This window comes from Brachyhypopomus gauderio, chromosome 8, assembly GCF_052324685.1.
Source record: "Brachyhypopomus gauderio isolate BG-103 chromosome 8, BGAUD_0.2, whole genome shotgun sequence".
In the NCBI taxonomy this organism is placed as follows: domain Eukaryota; kingdom Metazoa; phylum Chordata; class Actinopteri; order Gymnotiformes; family Hypopomidae; genus Brachyhypopomus; species Brachyhypopomus gauderio.
The window spans coordinates 15529296-15555328 of record NC_135218.1 but is presented as its reverse complement, the minus strand read 5'-3'; the positions used below and the strand labels follow the sequence as shown (position 1 = coordinate 15555328).

At 46.8% G+C, this 26033-nt stretch overlaps 1 protein-coding gene across 3 annotated transcripts in view; it reads left to right on the top strand.

Moving 5' to 3' along the window:
* ror1 (receptor tyrosine kinase-like orphan receptor 1) overlaps window positions 1-25832 on the top strand; it is an 85244-nt gene extending 59412 nt beyond the window's left edge. For all 3 annotated transcript variants that reach the window (XM_077014847.1, XM_077014849.1, XM_077014848.1), the window contains exons 3-9: window positions 3445-3732; window positions 4628-4664; window positions 15859-15986; window positions 18895-19212; window positions 19332-19577; window positions 19730-19941; window positions 22404-25832. In XM_077014847.1, coding sequence (XP_076870962.1) covers window positions 3445-3732; window positions 4628-4664; window positions 15859-15986; window positions 18895-19212; window positions 19332-19577; window positions 19730-19941; window positions 22404-23843 — 2669 coding nt within the window. In that variant the 3' untranslated portion in view covers window positions 23844-25832. The remainder of the gene's footprint in view (window positions 1-3444; window positions 3733-4627; window positions 4665-15858; window positions 15987-18894; window positions 19213-19331; window positions 19578-19729; window positions 19942-22403) is intronic.
* Window positions 25833-26033: the final 201 nt, after the last annotated feature.

Sequence of the window (26033 nt, the reverse complement as noted above, 5' to 3'; positions counted from 1 at the left end):
CTCCATCTGTATGGGCAGAGAGCAGGTAGCAGATAGACAGTGATTGCAGGATGTTGTGTCTGTAGCCGAAACTTGGTTTTGATTGCCAGAGGAGACAGCATTCATAGCTGGAGCATATCAGTATGTGTAAGTAGCTCTGTGTGTGTGTGTGTGTGTGTGTGTGTGTGTGTGTGTGTGTGTGTGTGTGTGTGTGTGTGTGTGTTTGCACATGGGGTTTCATTTTCATGTGAGGGTTTTCATGAGGTATTCCATGCTCCTACAATCATAATTTGTACATAGTAAGTTTATTATATTCAATTCAAAGGGTGCAGTGAATGAAATTGTCCCTGTCCGCTCAGGTGACGGGGGACGTCCCACTCCAACAGGGTGTCTCCTACAGACTGTTACCTGTACTTTTTAACATTTTACATTTTTGTTCACTTGGATTAAGAAATAATGAAGGAAACACATTTCGAATCGCAGTGAAATTTAATCTTAGTGTTGAGATTTCAGATGAGTAGATGAGTCATTCTGAAATAATGAAGCCTCCACTCCTATCACTTCACCTTGTCCTCCTTCCTGCTCCACATTCAAGCCACTGGCCCTGCGCCACTCTGCAAGGCCCCGGCAGCTACACGCTGTGCTCTGCAAACCTGGGCCTTTGTGGCAGAGAGTGACACGGGAGGCCGTTCTCTCCAGACTGGGCAGCTGCCCAAATTTCCCAGAAGGTTTCCAGAAGGTTTTCCAGCTCTGTATAATTGCGGGGTTGATGAGGTCCAGAGTGGAACAGAGCTGGAGTCGTCCCGCTGCTCTGCTGTGTGTTTGCTGCTCTTTCTAACATTGAAACGCATGTGCACAGCTGCCCAAACACCGCACGGGCGGCACCTGCACATCGCACATGTGCGCGATGTACACAGACGCTTGATTGACACGTTTGGTGCTGCATAAATCTGTGATTGGAAAAGATGCGTTTGAATGGAAGAGGTCCATGTTCATCATTTATAATAGATCAGTTCAGAAGAACTTCTGCATCCAGGACTGTGTTGGCGTGAATAGAGCCGATTTAGACATGGTGCACTATAAACGCCAACTCCACACTGTCAGACTAAGAATATTATTTACACTGTGAGTCCCCATATCACTGCTACTTGCATTTGATGCAAAGGGACATATATAATCTGAAGTTACGGTAGGTGTGAACATGTTGACACATGTTTCTACACCCATTGCTTTATGCTTGTTGTGTTCTTTTCCTTCTTAGAGCTTCTTGCTAATATCAATTTCCTGCACCAGACCTCTGATTGACATTCATGCTTCATATAAATCCAAAACCAGATCATAAACAGGGTAACAAAGAGCCACTATCCACACAGAACAGAAATTCCAAAATGCAAATTGCTTTTGACGCTCTGTCCTTAGGTTTTAAATGAAGCTAATCAGCTAATCATCTTCAGATGATGCCTGTGTGTGTGTGTGTGTGTGTGTGTGTGTGTGTGTGTGTGTGTGTGTGTGTGTGTGTGTGTGTGTGTGTGTGTTCATGCACACATGTGAGTGAGTATGTGTTTTCCTTCCACACAGAATTCAAAAAGTAGTCATGACATTCTTCCTTCATTAGTGGGCGCAGGGAGGGTGTGTCTGTTGGGAGAGTTACTCAGACCTTGGAGCCAGAGCTGAACAGCAGTGCTAATATCCGTTGTGCTGTACGGCCACGTTGGTATATTGTTTTAAGAGAGCATATGTTTGGACAAAGGAGATTAAGATAGAAGGATCAGGGAGAGATCTGTCTCAGGACAGAAGTGGGACAGATGACCGTAGAGGAGAGGCAGTAAAAGACGCACCGTAACAATGGACATGTGCCATTGTCAGCCTGCCTCTGGCATGGCAGATTACATAATAAAAGTCCTTTTTTTTAAAGGAAAACCTCACGGCTGATGCTTTTATACAGTTATTTTTAATAATATTTTAAATCCTTTTTTTCTAAAGGAACTTCACTCTTTGTTAAACGTTACTTATTATTTGTTTTTCATTATTTGTTTTTCGTTATAGTTTGAAGTAGCAATATCTTCGGCATAGATTTGCACTAGCAAATCTGCCTCTGCAATAAAGGCATCTGTTGTAGAACTACACCAGATCTATGTTTTTAATAGGAATCAAAATCCTCGCATTTGGACCAGCGGAACCCTTGTATAATAGTAGAAATATTTCAACGAATATTCCTGTCAGATGTAGTTTAACCTGTGTTTGGTTTTTAGGAAGAGAGCACTAGTGAGAGGAATCTGGCCCCCTCCACAGGGACCAGCAATATTGCATATGGCTCCACACAGCTGTAGGCCTGGCCTCTTCCCCTGCCTGCAACCCTGAAGTTCTCCCACTCAATATGTTTTTATTAATTTCCTCGTCAAAGTCACATTCCTGGCATGACTCCAGAATCATGCCAGATTAAGAGTGGATACTCTCTGAAAATGAATGTCTGCTAAATGAAAAGTTAAAGGTTCAAAGACAATGCAGTGGAATGTCTGGGCCGGCATTTAACCGGCTGTCTTAACACAGAATGCGACCAGACGGGTGATTTTAAGATCTAAATGTTATATTAGAACACAGGTGTAGCCTTCAAGTCTCATGATGAGAGATGGAAGCCTTCCATGACGTTGGTCATCACAGCAACATCACACGGAAGACAGGGAGACCCAGCAGTGTCTGTCTGGGCATGGCGGTCCACGGATCAGTCTGAGGAAACCCCAGAGAGGGTCTTCTCACACATTACTATACCTTTATTTAGATTTGAAGACCTCATAAACAACAGTAATCTGTGCTACTGGAGGGAGAACCTTACAGGCTCTGTTACCGCATCAGTTTCCCTGCTGTACTTGTCAAGACCGAGTGGGTCAGATTTGATGAGTCCACCACAAGCCCATTATGCTTTTCCTACCGTTAAGGGAGTGTTGGGGTTGTCATGTTTATGCTGGGCTGCTATCAAAGCCAACCCAGGGCCTGGAAAGATGGGCTTTCTGGAGCCTGAAGTTTCCTGAAGCTTTTATATTACATTAGAGGTTCCGCTATCCCCTTTGGCAAGAACCAACCTAAGAAAGACAAACGTAGTGATTTACCACACAGAAGCAGCCACGAAATGTCTTGTAATGGATTCCTAACTGGCAGTTAGAGAGGTTTTTACACGTGGAAGGACATGGATGCTCTACAAACAGAAACACACAAACGGAGGGAAATGTTTTTATGACTGAAGGGTATTCCGCCTGAGGAAAGGTAGTTTCATAATTGTTGAATATTTTTGAAAAACATCTGCAATAGTATGCCGGGTATTGCGTTTGTGTTTACTCCAGAGATTTTCTCAAATTATTGTGTAAGTTAAATTATTGTGTACCGTTAAATTATTATTGTGTAAGTTATGCTACACCACTGAACCGTCTCCTGTTTTTTTTCCAACGATTCCCCTTTCTTTGTCTTCAGACCACTTCCTCAGACTAGACGCTCCCATGAACAACATCACCACCTCCCTCGGCCAGACGGCTGAGCTGCACTGCCATGTGTCGGGGAATCCTCCGCCGGCCGTGCGCTGGCTGAAGAACGACGCCCCGGTAGCTCCCGAAGCCCGCCGAGTCTCCTACAGGCTCATGCCCTACGGCGCACGGCTTCGTATCCGCAACCTGGACACCACAGACACCGGCTACTTCCAGTGTGTGGCCACTAACAGCTACGGAACCGTCTCCACAACAGGAATACTCTTTGTGAAGTTCGGTAAGACGGCCGCACAAATGCTGCTTTAATGCCGCTGTGCTAACACTGTTTCTTTAACCTCGCCGGGGTCGGCCGTGTCAGCTGCTGTTGGTTCGATGTCTGTTGCTAGCAAGAAGGGAATTTGCTGCTGTTGTAACCAGTCCAACAGTCAACTGACACTGATTGTGTAATTCATATCACTAACAACTCATTTTTCATTTCAGAAAAAAGTACTGAATAAGGTTAACAGAATACTGATTAACAGTAAACCCATTGTAAAGTGTGGACTGGTTTCCTGTGGGTATGTTTGCCTGTTCATATTGGTCATTTCAGTAAAAAAAAAAAAAAACTTTCTCCTTTGTTTTATAATGTTATATACTGTTGTTAAATATAGGTTAGTACAATTAAAACATAATTTGTTTATTAAAGGGTTAGGGTTACAGAAATAGCATTTTGTTTGTTTTACCTGAGTTTGATGGGTTATAACAAAATCTACATTTGGTCCCACTGCACACTTCCAAAACATGAATATCCATAACACGAAGCCACGAGATTCTGACAAATGTAATGTAGTTGCAGAAATCTTTCAGGGTCCATTGGCAAATATCGATGACTGGTGTGGATTTGATTCCATTCCACATGCATGACGTGTTTCCATCATTCGTGCCACTTTACCGTCAGTAAACACCAATCCTGCAGCCTTTTCAGGACACTGTTCTAGACTACGAGCACAGATAGCTGGCGAAGATCTTTGAAGTGGAGTGCAGAGCAACATTCAGGAGTGGTGTGAAAAGACGTCCCTGTGGTTCTCCGTGCTGCTATGCCAGTCGTTCACATTGCCAGTGTGTGTTCAGGGCCTCTGGGAGCGGTTTCTTCCCGACCTGGTCTAAAGAGAATACTCTCCTTTCTTCTCCAGATCCGCTGCCAACACCCCAAGCCGGACGGCCTTCACCGTGAGTTCCTTGTTTAAAACCTTTACCTTGTACCATGTCCAAGCTGTTGCATTACTAACCAATCACCACAGTGGTGCGGTAAGGAAAAGAAAACAGTTCTTAAGAAAGCGATGAGTTAATCGCCGCATCGGTAGCTCCGTAGCACGGGGCAGCTCCGTATCCAAGTGTGCTGGTGAGGTACCCTAGTGAGGTAGGGTAGCAGAAGGAATTTGCGTACACCCTGGGTGTGGGGTTTTTGTGTTACCATGGCAGCACATGTTTGCAGTGTAGCGTCACCACTTACTTTTCTTTCTGAATTTGTGGTTGACAGACCTCACAGGTTGTTATTTAATATTTCATCAGGTCTTTTTGACAAGTAAGTGAGATGGTCCATAGTGAAGTGTGAGTATGAGGCAAACAGTACTGTTCTCAGGTCAGTTAGGATGGGAAGCAGGTGTTTGAAGCACCTCATAGATGTCCTGTAACAGTTTTATTTACTTTTTAACAAAACGTGTGAACTTATAAAACTCTTTTGGCAGTAGCACATGTGGCCTGTCAGCAGTAAGACTGTAACATGAGGCATAATGTGGGTGTCTTCGTTAGCCTCAGTAAGCAATATTGATGTTTATATTTGTAGCTGACGTGAATCCAGTCAGTATCACATGCCTTTTAGCTGAAGACCAGTCTCTTAGTCTTAGCCAGTATTACTGTGTGTGCACCCACAATTATTACATTTTATACCAGTGACTAGCCTCGATTCAGTGAGCAAGCATGTGTTTTCTCCTTCTAAATCTGCTCTTTCTTCCATGTCTAAGCCAGCTGTTGTGGTATTGTTTAATATGTCCAGCACCATATTAAACAATACCACAATGCTAGCTGTTACCGGACAAGCAGATGTGTCAGGATGAAATGGCTTTTTGAAGAGAAAGGAGTTTGTGTGAGTGAGTGAGCGATTAGCCTGGGGACGGCGTACTACAACGATTACACACGCTGTAAATCTAAACACACTTCAGTCATTTCTGTTTTTGCCAGTGTTTTCCATGCCAAAATCAATAAGCGCTGGTATGATCCTTTGGCAATGGTAGCGGTAAGTTGGCAGACGTTTCTTAAGGTACATCATGGACCTTTTCCATCTGGTTAAAATGGACCATAATGTGAACAATTTACTGTTTTTGTGAATCATCTACTGGAACATCAGCGTCTCTCTGGATTGTGTGTGTGTGTGTGTGTGGGGGGGGGGGGGGGGGGGGGGGGGGGGGGGGTTGTCCTTCACCACTGAAGATATCTGCACAGATGAGCATTTAGACCCAGTTCCATGACACTGTGACATGCCTGGCTAGCTTCCAGCTCACATTAATATTGATTAAAGCTAACAAAACCCGCTTCTGTGCCCCTCCACTCCGACTGGAGGGCAACACGGTCTGTCCGGACTAACTGCCGTCATTATGGCCTATTCATTGAGGGGCGCACAGGGCATTTCTTTGAGGCTCACTGTGACCTGTTGGTTATCATTAGTGTCATGATCAAAGAGCACCATCTCGTCGGGCCTCATCAGGAGCGAAAGGCCTCAGTCGACTGCCTGTTCCGTTTGCTTTCTTTTTCTTCTCCCCCTCCGTGTCTTTCCAGGGACGTGTCAAAACGTCAATCTGGGCCGAGCGAGAGGCACCCGGTACGTGCCGAGAAAGGAGGAAGGGCGTCCTCGGGTGGTGGTGGTGGGGGTGGTGGTGGTGGTGGTGGTGGTGGTGGTGGTGGGGGATCTGTGGCAGGGACATTAATGAATCCCTTCCCTACACGGCTTCCAGTCCAGGGGCCGGCCAAAAGCGGTGTTTACCCAGCGGGCTGGACGGGACGGCTGTTGGGTCAGAGCTCCACTCTGCTTGGAGAGGGAGGGTGAGGGGGTCCGTGCTTTCTGGGGGCATAAAGGATGACAGAAGCCTGAAGTAAGGAGAGACACAAAGGGAGATGAAGTGCAGGCGGTCTGGGGGTTGCGAATACAGATGGGGGAAGAGATAGTTAGAGGAGTGTGCTGGTCAGAACAGCCAAGGCTCCGTGCAGAACCCGCACGTCTGGCGCCGCGCCTAACACCTCCTCCAACACAGCCTGTCCTTTCATACCCTCTTCTTATCATAGGGTTTGTATTATTGGCATTATAGAACCGACTTTAATGCTTTTTTTTAGTATGAACAGTCGATCTTCTCCTAGCTCAGTTCCTTAGCCTGAAGCCCCAAAGGTCCTTGAAAGAAGAGTTCAGTGACTGGGATCAGTTCGGCTTTTCCTCTGCACCTCCAAAGGGAAGGTGGTCTACAACTCCAGCAGCTCTCTGCACACCTCTGGCCTCCTAGTGAACCTTAACATCTCAGCTGCCCTCCACCAAGCCTTATGACAACACATCCTCATAGTCTTTTAATAAATGCAATATGGATTTTTCCGCATTCTGCCTTTAGCTTACTGCCATGGCCTACTTCATGGGGGACCACCTGGTGAGCAAGTAATTGAACACCGTGCGTGAGGAAGAGACCAGGCATTCAGTCCTGGAACAATGGTCACTGTTGTTCTGACCCAAATGTCATTCATGGGATGAAATGGAAGATGAGTGCAGTGCACGTCTCCATTGTAGAGCTGTTGTTCAACATTCTTGCAGAAGTGTTTTCAAAGACAAGGCCAGACTTTAGGGGAGGACGAAGATTTATTTGCCAAACTGAACTCCTTGGTTGAAGTGTACTGTGCATCCCTTTCTCTGAGGGAAAGTGAAGTCAGTGGAGCCCTAGCCTGACCATGGAGGAGTGAGACCATTTTAGGACACTTAGGTTCCATCGAAAGTGATGGTCAACGTGAACTGTTGAGTGTTTTATGGTCCGTGGTGGAGAACATTAAGAGATTTTTCCTTGTGGTATGGTTTATACAGGAGTTCCAGGAAGTCCCTTGGTGAACTGCCTCGTTCCCTTGTTTTTATTAGTTCCTTGGTGATTCTCACAGACCTTTTGCATTGTTGACTGTCAGAGCCATGTTTGATATCTCAGCCCTGTCTCCTCCTCCTGTCACGCTCCCAGATCAGGCGTCATTCACGTGAGAGTGGTGCAAATTTATTACATGAGAGAAGAGCTGGGAAGGAAAACCATAAGTTTTCCTTATCAAAATATCCTTAGTTCAGTGTAAACAGACATGATTTCTGTGCTGAGATTTTACTGTGAAGAGACAGCTTAATGTACACAGAGTGGCCATGGAGGCTCCTGCTGCAGCACGTCTGCTGGGACGTCCTTATACCAGGCTCTCGAAAAGCACACAGCCCCTCGTCTCTACCACATTGTTTATCACACCCCATTTTCTGCCCGCTTGAAAAGATTAATATTACCGTCGCTGCCCTGTCAGGACTGTTTAACTTACCTCAGCCTGGCCAGAGACGGGACCTTTTCTCTCAGCGCTGGGGGGGGGACTGGAGGAAAAGGGGACCCTCTGTTTTTATCACCCTCTCCTCATGTCTCCAGCTGAATAGTAGAGTGAACAGGGTTCGTAACGAAGACCAGACCACCTCACTCCTTCAGGGCTGGCCGGGGAAGGCCTGGATCCTGGAAACATCCCAGAAGCCTCAGCACAGTCTAAAAGAACACATCCTAATGGGGCCCTCTGCCCTGCTTTAAAGTAACAACTTCCATTACGCTTCTGAAAGGTATTCAAGTGAGAATTAGACTTAAGGTCACTTTTTCAGCACGGGGTTAGCGGAGCTTTTCCTGTATTTATGGTCACCAGGATCGATGTTTAAGATAGAGTATCACGTATTTCAAATAATGCTGACATTTATTGCTGTTAATTTCATCATGCAGTCATTAAGATGTGCTACTGGTTGTTCGAATGGGGTGCTAAAGTTGGTGCTTAACTGATTTATGAGACTCATAAAAATAGTCATGAGTGAAGATCTCCTATTTGTTGGGCCTGCACGTAGACGTCTTGAGCCCAAACTGGAAATGCTGAAAAATGTTTTCGCACAGGCACAGGCAGACATTCACAAACATAAATTCAGATATAGACAAAGGTTTAGTCTTTGCCTTGTTGTGAATCCAGTTTAACTAAGTGTTGATTGACTGAAGAGTGGAGCCTCTAGGGACGTCCCCTTTGACCCACCCCGGTCTCTGGCGGAGATGCTGCCTGAAACTCAAGCCCCCCTCGGTGAGACCAGGGCGGTTCGGCGTGGACCCGCCGCCATCTGTCTGACACCAGCCCCTGCAGCCTCCTTACATCAGCAGATCGGTTGGTGAACAGTGTCATTTTGTTTATTTCATTAGACTACATACACACTACATGCGTGTGAGGAAATGTATGGGCTCTGTATTTTCTACAGCATAACTCATAACTGCGCTATGAAATAAGAGTTTACTTCTGCAGCCTGCATAGGATATTTATACACAGATAAATAAGTTGTTTTCAACCAGATTTATTTTAGATAATACAAATACGTGCACAAAAGTTTGTTTCCTGGTCCTTATTTCAGAGACACTTATTTAGAGTAGTAGAATGTAGGTCAGTTTCATTCATGTCAAGTTTACCTTCTGGGTTCATTTTATTGACAGTCCTGTCCAGTTTAGGGTCTAGGTTAATTTAATTGATGTGAAGTTTAAGGTCTAGATTAATTTCACTGATGTGAAGTTTAAGGTCTAGATTAATTTAATTGATATCAAGACTTAGTTTAATTTTTCCTGATGTTTTATGTCTGGGTCCTGCCCTCTGCCAGATACACAGGTCATATTCTCCAGCTATATTGTTTATAACTGAGCCCTTCACGAGGGATTTAACCTTGTTCGGGCCTATACTGAAGCTCTGGGAGAGAGGTAGAGAGAAGAGGTTTCAATAGTAGTAACCTTGTCAGCTGAGAAATGAATGAGGCCACTGTTTCTCAGCATGCGTTTCCTCTCAGAAACAGAACCAAAGAATCCTCTGCTCTTATGGGCTGTTTTCCTTCATATGATCCCGGCCTCAGTGCATTCTGGGTCTTTTGGGAGTAGGTCAATGTCCAATGTCGATGCTTCGAAACCAGCAGTGCTTGGCTTCAGGTGTATGAACAAGGAACTCTGCAGTATCACGGGTGGATTTGGTTAGTAGTTGGAGAAAAACACAGCATAGGATACAGTACACATGTGAGTGCATATGCACATAAGCACAGACTGGGATCTGCACTGTCCTTCAACATGTGTGAGTCTGAATAACACCAGCACCTGAGTACCTTAAATACCTGTAGTCTGAGTACCTCCAGCACCTGTAGTCTGAGTACCTCCAGCACCTGTAGTCTGAGTACCTCCAGCACCTGTAGTCTGAGTACCTCCAGTACCTGTAGCCTCAGTACCTCCAGTACTTGTAGTCTGAGTACCTCCAATACCTGTAGTCTGAGTACCTCCAGCACCTGTAGCCTGAGTACCTCCAGCACCTGTAGCCTGAGTACCTCCAGTACCTGTAGCCTGAGTACCTCCAGCACCTGTAGCCTGAGTACCTCCAGCACCTGTAGCCTGAGTACCTCCAGCACCTGTAGCCTGAGTACCTCCAGCACCTGTAGCCTGAGTACCTCCAGTACCTGTAGTCTGAGTACCTCCAGCACCTGCAGCCTGAGTACCTCCAGCACCTGTAGTCTGAGTACCTCCAGCACCTGTAGTCTGAGTACCTCCAGCACCTGTAGTCTGCGTACCTCCAGCACCTGTAGTCTGCGTACCTCCAGCACCTGTAGTCTGCGTACCTCCAGCACCTGTAGTCTGAGTACCTCCAGTACCTGTAGCCTCAGTACCTCCAGTACTTGTAGCCTCAGTACCTCCAGTACTTGTAGTCTGAGTACCTCCAATACCTGTAGTCTGAGTACCTCCAGCACCTGTAGCCTGAGTACCTCCAGCACCTGTAGTCTGAGTACCTCCAGCACCTGTAGTCTGAGTACCTCCAGCACCTGTAGTCTGAGTACCTCCAGCACCTGTAGTCTGAGTACCTCCAGCACCTGTAGTCTGAGTACCTCCAGTACCTGTAGCCTCAGTACCTCCAGTACCTGTAGTCTGAGTACCTCCAATACCTGTAGTCTGAGTACCTCCAGCACCTGTAGCCTGAGTACCTCCAGCACCTGTAGTCTGAGTACCTCCAGCACCTGTAGTCTGAGTACCTCCAGCACCTGTAGCCTCAGTACCTCCAGTACCTCCTCATCTCTACTCCTTCTCCCACCCTGCTCCTCTGACTCCTCCTCCAGCCTCTCTAGCCACACTTTCCTGACTTCCTCTCATAATGCACGGCCTGCCAAGTCCTTCTCAGAGTTTTCCATTTCAGCAGTTTCACAACACAGCTGTGCTTCTGAATGAGGGCAGACACTCTCCCTCCGTGATGCTTTCTTCACTGATGAATGTGTTGTGTCTTATTCTCATTGTTTCCAGAGGGACACAGGGCCTTTAAATGAGCTTCTGTTGGATGAATTTAAGGTTATTTCCCTTGACCTCTGTCATGTAGAGTCCGAAAGACACAAGCTTGCTTTCTGTTTTAGGTTCAACTTTTCTGTATGATGGATAATAATTCAGCAGGTATGTTTCATGGACTAAAAGGCAAACAGAGGCGGTGTGATAGTAACAGGATGCTGATTCATAGGGATGTTCCATAGTTAAGGGGCATCATGGTGTTTATCTTACCTGGGATGTTAACCTGAAAAAGGCATAATTATTCAGGTACCCCCCCCCCCCCCCCCCCCCTCAGGAAATGCTGGCTGTGTCAAACAGGCATGTTCTTGTCCAGACGTACCTGTGGTCTGATTCTGATCTACACACTTTTGACTAAATCACCAGGGAATAGATCACACACCTACACTGAGCATATTAAAATGTCACAGGAAGTTCTCCTGCAGAGAGAATTTGTACTTTGCATTGCCTTGTAATTACCTGAACTGTGTAGGCAGTTTCACTGCGGTTTTCAGCTCTGGTGAAGGTCACTGAAGATCACCCCAGGCCCCTTTTGTTGGCAAATAAAAATAGATTTTCCAAGAACAGTATATCATATAACTAAATAACATCAGCTTCAGGATTCATTTTAATTTCATGCAAACCAACATCCACTTATACACTTAAGCAAATTTTGTACCTTGTTCTTGGGGCTTTGTGCATGCACACAAACACACGCACAGATGGGCACACACACACACATACAAACACACGTTTTCATGTCTTTTTTCCCACACCTCGATCTCCAAGCAGTGTTTGTTGTAAATAAAGTCACTCGTGCTGTGGGTCAGTGAATAGAAAAACACACTGGAGTCGTTTCAGGCTGATGTGTGTGTCGTGGGTCCGTCCCCCCCCCCCCCCCCCTTCCCCCCGTGCTAATGGGTCTGAGCACGGCCCTCTCTTTGTTTAGTAAATCACTCCGTTAAGCCATGTGCAGGCGGACGAACCACTGGGCCTGTGGAGTTCTTGCGCTTCCCCCCTTCGTGCCGCTGTTTTCCTTCAGCACGAGTTGAAGACAGACGTGGACTGAGGAACCCAGTCCACTCTTGGCTGTTCCACACCAGGGACCTGCTGCAATTTGTCTGTGATGGAGGGAGGAGTGTGAGCCTGAGACATGCTGGCCGTCCTGGATGGTAATGCCCTGAGGAGATGAGGAGGAAGAGGGGGAGGAGGAGGAGGAGGAGGGGGAGGAAGAAGGGGAGGAGAAAGAGGAGTGTGGCTTTTTGGCTTTTCACCTCCAACGGGCTGTGGCATGACTTATTTATAGTAATCACAGTTATGTTGATGTGTCAGAAATAGCATGAAAGGGTGCATGGAGTTTCTTATTGATACAGACGAGTTCTGGTTTTCTTTCCAACCCCCAACTCTACCCCCCCCCCCCCCTCTCTCTCTAGAATAACAGGGTTATGGGGTTATGTTCTCCGCTCTTCTAATAGAGGCTGCTATTGTGTCAGTGTAACACAAGATCTCTTCCCTCCCTTTCTTGGTTGCTACTAATGAGAGTCCCTCAGTGTCTGGCTGTGCCTTCCCCTCCTGCCACAGTCACAGACCACAGAGCCACGAATCAGCCTGCACTTCTCCACAGCCTTCCCGAGCTCCGCAGTGCCACATGGACCCGAGTCAAACAGTTTGAGATCTCATGAAAAGATCTGAAAAGATCTCATCTGCTTTCAACTTCACAGAGGAATACATATGGTGCTGTATTACCCAGACTACACAGGGGGATCACAGTCAGGGCAGTGCAGAAACCGGTGACCCTGCTCTCGGCTTTACGGCTGTAGGTCCTCTGAGTATCTTTGCAAACCGAAGCTGCTTTAGTGTGGAGCACTCCTTCCAGTGACAGCAAAACTCACACAGTATTTACTACAAGGAAACACATGGATACCTAGATTGTGTGTTATGTGAAGGCTCATGAATTATGTAGCACTGCATTTAGTATGTGCTTAAAGTTCTGGAATCTTAGGCTGGAAAACATGTTGTAAACTGTGAAGGTACATGGGTTGATTGTATATGGGCATATAAAGTTTGTTTGGATGAGCTGAAACCACAGGGTATGGCCCTCTCTGCTGACACAAAGCCAAGACTAGCTGATGAAAGGCCGCTTGTCAGCATGTCACTGGTTCTGCATAGAAGGGCTGTTTTTACAGGATCGTTTTCGGTGTGAGACTGGAAACCTGTACGAGTTGTAAGTCTTTTAAACTGTGCACTCATGCACTGTTTTAAATGATAGTTTGTGTTATTTATATATACAATATATCAGTTGAATGTAAAACTTGAATATAGCAGAAATTGCTGGGACTTTCAGGTTAAGGCGGTGGATGGGTGCCCATGTGGATGTGCGTGGTGGTGTGGGGTGGTGTGGGGTGGTGTGGGGTGGAAAGATGTGTCTAGGTATGCAAGCTACTTTCAATGGTTTTGTACAAAACCATCAAAGCAGTTTGGTATCGAAAGCTCAGATGTTCCATCACACCTGATGGACTGTCAGGATATTTCCACACAGGATAGTCGGTTCCTTTAACAGATCCCAGTTGTGCGAGTCTCCGGGCTTCACCGTTCACCCCGCAGTGTTATCCAAACTGGATAAACATTTGAAAGTGATTACAGAGGCGTGTTAAGAGATACTGAATGGTGTTTAAGAAGAGAATGTGGAAGAGGTCAGGCTGACAGGATAGATGAGGATTCCTGCGTGTGGGGAGGAGGGACGTTCCTGAACAGGGAAAACTGGGAGGTTTTTATTAGACTCGGGGGCCTGTGCACTAACACAGACGAGCCAAATCCATTTTCTCCACTGTGCAGGCATGCAGTGCTGACATCTCCATATGCGCAACATCTTAGCGTTCTGCGCCCTCTTTCTGCTCTGCTGCAGTCTAGGAAGTTTAATCATGTAGTCCACTTCTTCATATGTGGTGTGTGTGTGTGTGTGTGTGTGTGTGTGTTGTGATAAATAAGGTGGCTAATTTAAAAATAAATAAATAAAGCTCTGGCCCGTATACACCATGACCCTGACATGACAGCATCATCCCACACGTGTCCATGCATGCGTGCCCATTCTTGCCTGTACGTGTGTGTCTAAACGTGGTTATTTTGCCTGAATGGTGCTCGTGTGTTTAGTGCTATGCAGTGCGGTGATCATCCTGTCTCCTCTGACTGTATGACCCGTGTTTCCCGTCCTGAGCGGCGGTGGTGAAACTCGAGGACGTCTCCCTGTCACTACAGCTGGCGGTGGTGCGCTAACGAGACGTAGCTGGGCTGCTTTACCAAACAGGCAACATGAGACCCTCATGTACCTTCTGTATGTGTGTGTGAGTGTGTAGGTATATTTAGATAGATGTACATACACATATGTGTACACACATATCACCCATCCATTGCTCTCTCTCTCTCTCTCTCTCTCTCTCTCTCTCTCTCTGTCTCTCTCTCTATATATATATATATATATATATATATATATATATATATATATATATATATATATATACACACACACACACACACACACGATGCACAGTCTGTTCTGCCTTGTCATTTAGCTTCAAGTGTGGTCATGTCCACCACTCCACTCTGACGCACACACTGCACAGCTGGGGGACGCACACGCCATCTTAGTTGCTGTCTGCCTGCTGAGTCTCAACTGTTTGTCCCATATAGGATTCAGTATGTCTGATTGTTTTTCTGAGTTCTCTAGTGGTAGTAACTGTAACATCAGTATTGACCTAAGACCAGCCAATCTAGTGTGTGTGTGTGTGTGTGTGTGTGTGTGTGTGTGTGTGTGTGTGTGTGTGTGTGTGTGTGTGTGTGTGTGTGTGTGTGTGCTATGTAAACATATGTTGTCTTTCACTTTTTAGATACCACTGTGATGAGTCAGACGACCTGCATTCAGAGCCCTCTTAACTCCTTCACTGATGTACGTGTGTGTGTGTGGTTGTGTGCGTGTGCATGTGCGTGTGTGTGTGTGTGTGTGTGTGTGTTCTTCTTTCATTCTAATAATAAGCCAAACCTTGTGTTTTTTTTTCTTGCTGATTTTGCAATTTTCTTGCTGAATTCCTTTTCTCTGGGTCAGTTCTCATTCTGAAGCATTTACAAATGAACTGTTATACGTTTTGTGACCTAATTGGTGTGCCGTTGTATGACATCACAGAGGAAGAAGCATGTGGTACATCACTCTGTGTCTGTGATTTCTGCCTCGTTCTCAACCACATAAGAACCAGCCATTCACATGGTTCAAATTACTGCCTCTGTCATGCACTTTAGTTGTACACAGGTCAAGACCGTTTCATTCTTTTACATTTGTATCCTGAGCTGCTTTCTCCCAACTCTGTGTTGTATTCAGTCAGAACATGTTCGTCTGATGTGGTATAGGAGGTCATTGTGCCAGGACTGAGCAGGACTAGGTTAGGAGGTTAGGAGGACTAAATGAGGAGTTCCTACACCAGTTTTAGTACATTGCAGCAGAACGTTCAATCACGTGCTGCCCCCCAGCGTTCATCATTTGAACTGCAGTGTGTTTGTTAACTATAAGAGATAATCTCGAAACATTGTCTTGGACAACATCAAGCTACTCTATAAAGCACACATGTTATTTCAGACTTATTGTATATTGCATCTGCAGATTTCCAAACAGGCTTCTGCATTCTCCCAGTATGTTAATTCCTATAAACTTCCCAGTAATGTAATATTAATCACAATGTTCAAAAGTCACTAGTGTGGTGTTCTCCATCCTGCTCTGCCGGTTGTGACATTAACACTCTCTGTGGTATTTCCTTGTCCAGAGAGGACTTTGATGAGGAAGGCTTCTGCCAGCCCTACAGAGGAATAGCGTGTGCCCGGTTCATCGGGAACAGGAGCATCTTCGTGGACTCGCTGCAGATGCAGGGAGAGATCGAAACGCAAATAACCGGTAGAGTTCAGACTTTCCCTCCTTTGTCCTGAGAATCACCACTGGTCTTTTATTACTATGAGGGAAGAGGACCCTCTCTGTTATGTATTATCATATATTGCATATCAGAACATCAGCAGAGAGCCTGATCTGTGATGAACATCACTATGGACTCTGCTGTATAGTGAAGATCTGCGGCGCAAGAAACATCAGTGTGGAGCATGATCTATGATGAATATCACCAAAGAGCTTATAGGGAACACCACCATGCAGTCTGCTCTATGATAAACACCACCATAGACCTGCTGTATAATGAAAACCACCATGAACATCACCATGCAGTCTGCTCTATTATGAACACCACCGTGAGCCTGCTGTGTAACGACCATCACCATGGAGCCTGTTCTACAATGACCATCACCATGGAGTTGTTCTACAATGACCATCACCATGGAGTTGTTCTACAATGACCATCACCATGGAGCCTGTTCTACAATGACCATCACCATGGAGCCTGTTCTACAATGACCATCACCATGGAGCCTGTTCTACAATGACCATCACCATGGAGCCTGTTCTACAATGACCATCACCATGGAGTTGTTCTACAATGACCATCACCATGGAGCCTGTTCTATGATGACCATCACCATGGAGCCTGTTCTACAATGACCATCACCATGGAGCCTGTTCTACAATGACCATCACCATGGAGCCTGTTCTATGATGACCATCATCATGAAGTTGTTCTACAATGACCATCACCATGGAGCCTGTTCTACAATGACCATCACCATGGAGCCTGTTCTACGATGACCATCACCATGGAGTTGTTCTATAATGACCATCACCATGAAGCCTGTTGTACAATGACCATCACCATGGAGCCTGTTCTACGATGACCATCACCATGGAGTTGTTCTATAATGACCATCACCATGGAGTTGTTCTATAATGACCATCACCATGGAGCCTGTTCTAGGATGACCATCACCATGGAGCCTGTTCTAGGATGACCATCACCATGGAGCCTGTTCTATACTGACCATCACCATGGAGTTGTTCTACAATGACCATCACCATGGAGTTGTTCTACAATGACCATCACCATGGAGCCTGTTCTATAATGACCATCACCATAGAGCCTGTTCTACAATGACCATCACCATGGAGCCTGTTCTACAATGACCATCACCATGGAGTTGTTCTATAATGACCATCACCATGGAGCCTGTTATACAGTGACCATCACCATGGAGCCTGTTCTATAATGACCATCACCATGGAGCCTGTTATACAATGACCATCACCATGGAGCCTTTTATACAATGACCATCACCATGGAGCCTGTTCTACAATGACCATCACCATGGAGCCTGTTCTATGATGACCATCATCATGAAGTTGTTCTACAATGACCATCACCATGGAGCCTGTTCTACAATGACCATCACCATGGAGCCTGTTCTACAATGACCATCACCATGGAGCCTGTTCTACAATGACCATCACCATGGAGCCTGTTCTACGATGACCATCACCATGGAGTTGTTCTATAATGACCATCACCATGAAGCCTGTTGTACAATGACCATCACCATGGAGCCTGTTCTACGATGACCATCACCATGGAGTTGTTCTATAATGACCATCACCATGGAGTTGTTCTATAATGACCATCACCATGGAGTTGTTCTATAATGACCATCACCATGGAGCCTGTTCTAGGATGACCATCACCATGGAGCCTGTTCTATACTGACCATCACCATGGAGTTGTTCTACAATGACCATCACCATGGAGTTGTTCTACAATGACCATCACCATGGAGCCTGTTCTATAATGACCATCACCATAGAGCCTGTTCTACAATGACCATCACCATGGAGCCTGTTCTACAATGACCATCACCATGGAGTTGTTCTATAATGACCATCACCATGGAGCCTGTTATACAGTGACCATCACCATGGAGCCTGTTCTATAATGACCATCACCATGGAGCCTGTTATACAATGACCATCACCATGGAGCCTGTTATACAATGACCATCACCATGGAGCCTGTTATACAATGACCATCACCATGGAGCCTGTTCTACAATGACCATCACCATGGAGCCTGTTATACAATGACCATCACCATGGAGCCTGTTCTACAATGACCATCACCATGGAGCCTGTTCTACAATGACCATCACCATGGAGCCTGTTCTATAATGACCATCACCATGGAGTTGTTCTATAATGACCATCACCATGGAGCCTGTTCTATAATGACCATCACCATGGAGTTGTTCTATAATGATATATAATTTCTGTGGCTCTGCTCTATAATGCTGTGATACCTATGAAGATATTTTGGTTACCACAGAAGCAGGAACCAATCCTCCAGAACCAGACCTCCAAAACCAGACCTCCCTTCTTCTGTCATTTCCCATTATCATTTTCACAGATGCAGAATGTCAAACATGAGAGATGTTGGAGCCAGTGCCAACCTCATCTCTGCACCAGATGTATTTCAAAGACATTCACCTTCCTACAAGCCAAACCCACCTCTGTGGAACTAACTCATCAGTGTCCTGAGGATTAGAGCCAAACGGGCCTAAAACCAGAATTTGACGGCCTTCTGGAGGTCAAGGTCCTAATTCACACTACAGTGGACATGTGGCTGCACATCAAGCTTTCAGCAGTGGCTCAAACGTGTTCCCAAGCTTTTCTGTGTTATTATCATTCAAGGCCAAGTCTAGAAGTTAACCACAGTGAAAGTTACCACTGTGATTTACAGGCTATGTTACGTTGTTTTGTTTCCGTCTGTGAGTGTGTGTGTGTGTGTGTGTGTGTGTGTGTGTGTGTGTGTGTGTTATATATGTAGCTGTGTTTTGAATCTGAAATGCTTAACATTCCTCATTCTCCCCTCCCTCTCCAGCTGCGTTTACCATGATTGGCACCTCCAACCACCTATCAGACCGCTGCTCTCAGTTTGCCATCCCGTCCCTCTGTCACTTCGCCTTCCCCACGTGTGACCGGAGCTCCGGCGTTGATAAGCCACGGGACCTGTGCAAGGACGAATGTGAGATCCTGGAGAACGACCTGTGCAAGACGGAGTACATCATCGCGCGCTCCAACCCCCTCATCCTCAAACGCCTCAAACTGCCCAACTGTGAGGACCTGGCGGGCTCGGACACCCCCGAGGCCGTCAGCTGTATGAGGATAGGCATCCCCATGGCCGAGCCCATCAACAAGAGTGAGTGTCTCCGTGCACTTCCTGTTCCATCATGTCCACTAGGGGGTGCTGTTTCTGCTGATGAACACAGAGTCGTTGTGTTCTCGTGTCTTCACGTATGTCTTTCCTGCCTGGCTCAGATCACAAGTGCTTCAACAGCAGCGGCGTGGACTACCGGGGCACGGCCAGCGTGACCAGGTCGGGCCGGCAGTGCCAACCCTGGAACTCTCAGTACCCGCACAACCACGAGTACGTGGCGGTCCGCTACCCCGAGCTGAACGGCGGTCACTCTTACTGCCGCAACCCCGGCAACAAGTACGAGGCGCCCTGGTGCTTCACGCTGGACGATCGCGTGCTCATGGAGCTGTGTGACATTCCTCCGTGCGGTGAGAAACATTCCAGTTAACCTCGCGATCGTGCCGAAACTCCCACAGCCGCTACGCACAGGCCCGGCTCCGTGGCTGGTTTGTTCGGTAGAGTGAATGAACGAGAGGCCGTCGGCTCTCGCACGGTGTTGATCTTCTTCCTGCCGCCCCAGACTTGAAGGAGAACCACGGAGGCAGCAGTATGGAGATCCTCTACATCCTGGTGCCCAGCGTGGCCATCCCCCTGGCCATCGCCCTGCTCTTCTTCTTCATCTGCGTGTGCCGCAACAACCAGAAGGAGCCGCGGCCGGCCACACAGCGCCAGCCCAAGCCCGTCCGCGGCCAGAACGTGGAGATGTCCATGCTGCCTGCCTACAAGCCCAAGGTGAGGACGGAGAGCCTTCCCAAACACACCAAACCCTTACCAAACACACCAAACCCTTACCAAACACACCAAACACTTCCCAAACACACCAAACCCTTCCCAAACACACCAAACCCTTCCCAAACACACCAAACACTGACCAAACACTTACCAAACACATCAAACACTTACCAAACACATCAAACACTTACCAAACACTTACCAAACACTGACCAAACACTTACCAAACACATCAAACACTTACCAAACACTTACCAAACACACCAAACACTGACCAAACACTTACCAAACACACCAAACCCTTACCAAACACACCAAACCCTTCCCAAACACACCAAACACTGACCAAACACTTACCAAACACATCAAACACTTACCAAACACACCAAACACTTACCAAACACACCAAACACTTACCAAACACATCAAACCCTTACCAAACACACCAAACCCTTACCAAACACATCAAACACTTACCAAACACACCCCAACACACAAGCCCTGTGTTCTGCAGCCTCAGCAACAGAACACGGAGGATTACAGCGACACACAGGTCCGGTCGACATGCGCTGCTGGCCCATTCCACAGCCCATTGCTTTCTGCTTATTTTCCGTAGCTAAAAATAACACGGGGCAGAAGCGGTGGGAAGAGGGGGAGGGGGGAGAGGGGGCATATGGATGCCATCTAAGCATGGCCAGAGGAATCTGAGGGTCATCATCACATTGTCTTAGTTGTGCTCTCTGCATTCCTAACATTTAAGGCAGCTCCAAATGAGGCCCTTTCTGTCTTCTCAAACACACACCACACACACACACACACACACACACACACACACACACACACACACACAGCACTAAGCTAATATTTTGACCCCTCTCAGCCGGGGCCCTGTGGCAGACACATTTGTTAAACCTGCATAGTGAAAGCATTCAGAGATCAAAAGGGTATCCTAACATATGATACAGAAAGTGTACCATAAGTGTACCAGAGTTGTGTAAGTTATTGTTTTCTGTTTTGTTTGCTGTTTCACCTAAACATGAAGTGGCACCTGATATTTTGGCCTCAAACCAAAAAGTGTTGATCTGGTCATTGCTGAGTTTCCTTATCCAGTTCCACAGAGAGCTTCAACAGCACATCTCTGCTCTTGGTAAAACAAACACTGCAACATGCTGACCTTACAACTTTGACCTCAGCCAGCTGTGCAGTCCTCCGTGAAAGTGAATGAGGGAAGTTGACGCAGGTCTCTTCACGCTAGTGAAACAGATTCAGTCCAACGGTCCCCTCTGCAGTGCGCACACACACAAGCACGCGCACAAACCTCACACTCACACGTCACTTTGTACCCAACACCATGAGATGCACACAGCCAGCGATGCTTGCTCAGCTTATCACACTCTACCCTTGTAGGAAAGCCCAGCTGCAGGTCAAAGGTCAGGGCAGGGTCACACAGAGGTCAGTAGTGTTCAGCTGGAGATGAGTGAGCTGAGAGCTGGTTTGCTGCAGGGAGAGTTGACCTGCCACCATGTGCAGAGTGCTCTCCTCAGCTCCCCACGTGGACCTCGTGAAGGTCCTGATTGGTTCCTCCCAGTGAATCCCTCCTCTTTGTGTTGCATTGTCTTTTTGTGGATTACATCAGCATATGAAGAGAAATACACAAAGCTTAATATGGTGTATGTTATTGTGTATGGCTGAATATGGAATATAGCTCTGGGTTACTATGTATACAGTCCATATTAAATATCAGGTGAAGAATTTGGTTTATATAAAGATTTTCTGGGCTGTTTTGTTTGGACAAATGCCAGTCATCATAAGTTAAGCAGTGATTTGGGAGAATCTCGCTTTCTGTTTGGTTGTGTGTATTGGACTAAATATCACCACTGAGACTGCAACACTGCAGGGTTTCAGAAAGTCATGCCTCCACCAGACACAGAGCTATCTTGTGTAAATCCTACTCTTAAATGAAAGCAAATCATACTCATAAATTAATGGTAATCGGCACCAAGTTGTTTAGCTATGATGTGTTAAATTATTGCAGATGTAACACTTTGATGTGTGGGTGTCTGTTCAGATCTATAGCACAGAAAGTCTCTGTTAAACTGCAGGGAACAGCAGGGGTCAGAGGTCATGGACAGACCGAGAGGTTAAAGTCATCCAGACCTCAGACAGAAACCCATCAAAGCAACTTAAAAGGGCTTTCAAACCTTTCTGGATTCACGAGTAAAGTAAATAACAGCTATAATTCTAAAGGCTTTTAGAATACGTAACTTTATTCTGTGAAAACATTTTTGCTCTTTGTTGTAATGGCTGAGCAGTGACACTTGATCCTTTGTTTCTTCCTTTGGTTTTATTTAAACAAGCAGGTGTATTATTAAGGCACTGTGCTGAATATAGACAAGGAAAATAACCAGACGTGATGGATCGGCAGTGAACTACATTTCACCTTAAACATTTCTCTCCTCCAGACCAAGGCCAAAGAACTACCTCTGTCAGCCGTGCGCTTCATGGAAGAGCTGGGTGAGTGCGCCTTCGGGAAGATCTACAAGGGCCACCTGTATCTGCCGGGCATGGAACACGCTCAGCTGGTGGCCATCAAGACTCTGAAGGACTTCTCCAGCCCACAGCAGTGGGGTGACTTCCAGCAGGAGGCGTCGGTCCTGGCCGAGCTCCACCACCCCAACGTGGTGTGTCTTCTGGGCGTGGTGACCCAGGAGCAGCCTGTGTGCATGCTCTTCGAGTTCCTGGCCATGGGGGACCTCCACGAGTTCCTCATCATGCGCTCCCCGCACTCTGACGTGGGCTGCAGCAGCGACGAGGACGGGACGGTCAAGTCCAGCCTGGACCACGGAGACTTCCTGCACCTGGCCACGCAGGTAGCGGGCGGCATGGAGTACCTGGCCAGCCACTTTTTTGTCCACAAGGACCTGGCAGCGAGGAACATTCTAGTAGGAGAGCAGCTGCACGTTAAGATTTCCGATCTGGGCCTGTCGAGGGAGATCTATGCGTCGGACTACTACCGCGTGCAGCCCAAAACGCTGCTCCCTATTCGCTGGATGCCGCCGGAAGCCATCGCCTACGGGAAGTTCAGCACAGACTCGGACATCTGGGCTTTCGGGGTGGTGCTCTGGGAGATCTTTAGTTTCGGCCTGCAGCCCTACTACGGCTTCAGCAACCAGGAGGTGATTGAGATGGTGCGGAAGAGGCAGCTGCTGCCCTGCCCGGAGGACTGTCCGCCACGCATGTACGCCCTCATGACGGAGTGCTGGCTGGAGGGCCCCGCCCGGAGGCCCCGCTTCAAGGACATCCATGCCCGGCTGCGGGCGTGGGAGGGCCTGTCCTCGCACGCTAGCTCCAGCACGCCTTCCGGGGGCAACGCCACCACCCAGACCACCTCTCTCAGCGCCAGCCCCGTCAGCAACCTCAGCAGCCCCCGCTACGCCGGCTACATCTACGGCGCCCCCCAGGGGCTGCAGCCGGGCCAGCTCGCCGGTTTCGTGGCGGCGCCGATTCCTCAGAACCAGCGCTTCATCCCCGTCAACGGCTACGCCATCCCGCCCGGCTACGCCGCCTTCCCCGCGGCCCACTTCGCCCCGGCCCAGGGGCCCGCGCGGGTGGTGCAGCACTGCCCTCCGCCCAAGAGCCGCTCCCCCAGCAGCGCCAGCGGCTCCACCAGCACGGGTCACGTGACCAGCGTGCCCTCCACCGGCTCCAACCACGACGCCAACACGCCGCTGCTGTCGCACTGTGTCGCCCTCGCCGCCATGCCCACCATGCAGACCGGCGCCGTGCCCATGTTTGGACACATGACCCAGAAGGGCCTGCCGCTGGACCCGTCTCAGACAGCCCTGCTCACAGACGCCAACAGACTCATGTACAGCGAATCGGTCATCACTGCCGACTTGTAAATGCATCGTTGTCTTTTTGTAAATGACTTTAATTATTGGTATTTTAAAAGTGTCGTCCTTCCACTCTGTAAATACAAATTAGCCTGAATGAGAATGTAAAGATTTTATATGCCGATGTGTTTTTATACGAACAGTGTAAAACGAGATCAAAGCAAACCTCCTTTTTTAGATGATGTCTGCATGATTCCTGAGGGTCTCTGTGGACCTTTGGCTTTCTGCAGTCCCCTATTGCACCTTTCCTCATGTGCATTACATCATCACATCCATGAAATTAGAGGCTAGTCGTGCTTTGCCCCAGCATCTGTGAGTCGAGCCGTGTCGGTGTTCCTCTCTGTTCACGTGTGTTGATCAGTCTATCCCGACAGCCTCCTGTTACGTTTGGTGCATCGACTGTAACTGCTGGCAGACTGAACACAGATTTAACGGCCTACAGTTACATGACGGTTCTCAACCAGGATTTCACTATTTTAAGACGACCAGGTGTCCCGATATGTTACTTAACTCGCTCAGTCTTTTGTGTGCAAGACAACGTTTGACCTCTAGTAGGGGATGAGGCAGGTTTCCTGTCTTCTGCATGATGTTAGAAGAAGGAGCAAACTCCTGAATGACACTCTCGTGGCCTTAATAATCAACATGTGTAAGATGTGATAGTCCACTGCTTAAAAAGCAGTTCAGTGTCCAGTTGAAGTGGTCAGTCTGTAATCCCTGTAGGAAGTACAAATCACCACTATTAGACTAGACGAACTCATAGGATGTTTTATAGAATGTTAACCCAGATCAATCATTTGCATTACATGGTACACTCAGCAACACGTACTGAACTATTTCTGTTATTTTTCTATACAGATTATCAGTCGTTACCATAGAGATGTATGGACTCATGACCAGGTCAGACAGCTAAAACCTGCAATTCAGAATCTAAATATCAAAATCACATTTCTGTAATTGAGTTTGTATTTCATTAACCAAAATTCAAATAAAACTCTAAATGCTAAAGAACAGTCAATAAATTATATTAAAATAATCAGATCTAGGTGTCCAGTAGGCTGTAATGTACAAGACGTTCCAGCAGGGGTCAGAGTGTCCCTGTGTTACTGTTGAAACGATGTTACTGAGCTATTCTCACTCATTCTTCCCTTATAGTGTTCATGATGCATCTGCCAACTACCATTGCTACATTCTTATTTCCACTTAACGGGCTAGCTTTTTCAGCCCGGCAGCTAATAGGAGCTTAGCATACAGTTCACAAGCAGTATATGTCTTGTCTAGTGAGTAGCTAATCCTTCTGTATATTGTAGCCAGTTGCTATGCAACTACCAAATGCAGATGCACCCTATTTTTATGTTGCAGACAATCAAGGTTCAGGCTGTCATTCAGAGTACAGCTAAGGGTTCTAACAGTTTCCTTTGAACAGCCTTTTAATATCAGTGTCATGAAGTGTTATGGCATATCACCGATCAAAATAACCTTGTTATGCATGAAATATCGGATATTTGAATCAACGGTTTATTTTGTATAATTTTGAAACGAGATTTTTATAACAACATTGCAACATTCTTGCGCCATCTGGAGACCGTAGGAGCTCCGAAGCACCCAAACATCACGCCACACAGCGAGATTTACGGTGCACGCGCGTCTGGAACATCTGGATGAATCCTACATTCATTTTTCATCTTCCTCCTGCATATTTATGAGTGCCTTTAAAGTTTTGCTCCAGGAATATGGGGTTTTATGCAGGTATTTTGTTTTGTAAACATACCCGCTTGTACACCAAGTCAAAAACCACTTAATTCTAAAGACTGTGAATCGTGTTTTTTTTTTTTTTTTCCTGCCCCCTGTAGGGGAGGCTTCATTACGAATGCATGGCAAACAGTTTACACTCAGCATCTCAACCGTGCCGCCTTAAGTTGTTGCAGTTATGAAAAAATTTACAATTTTGCACAAATCCTTTGTATTGCAAAATCATTATTAAATGACATTGTTTGGTCATGCTGAAGATGTTTGTGAATATCATTTCTGTCCTTTGGGAAGTAAATAATACATTGTTGATGGTATGCTACATTCACTATGAAGGATTACAAAGAAACCAAAGAGATGGGCTCAATCCCAAATGACATACTTAGGCAGTACACACTAGATTTCAATGTAGTATTCTGTAGTTCTGCTCAACTGTTAAATCGGTACAATCTT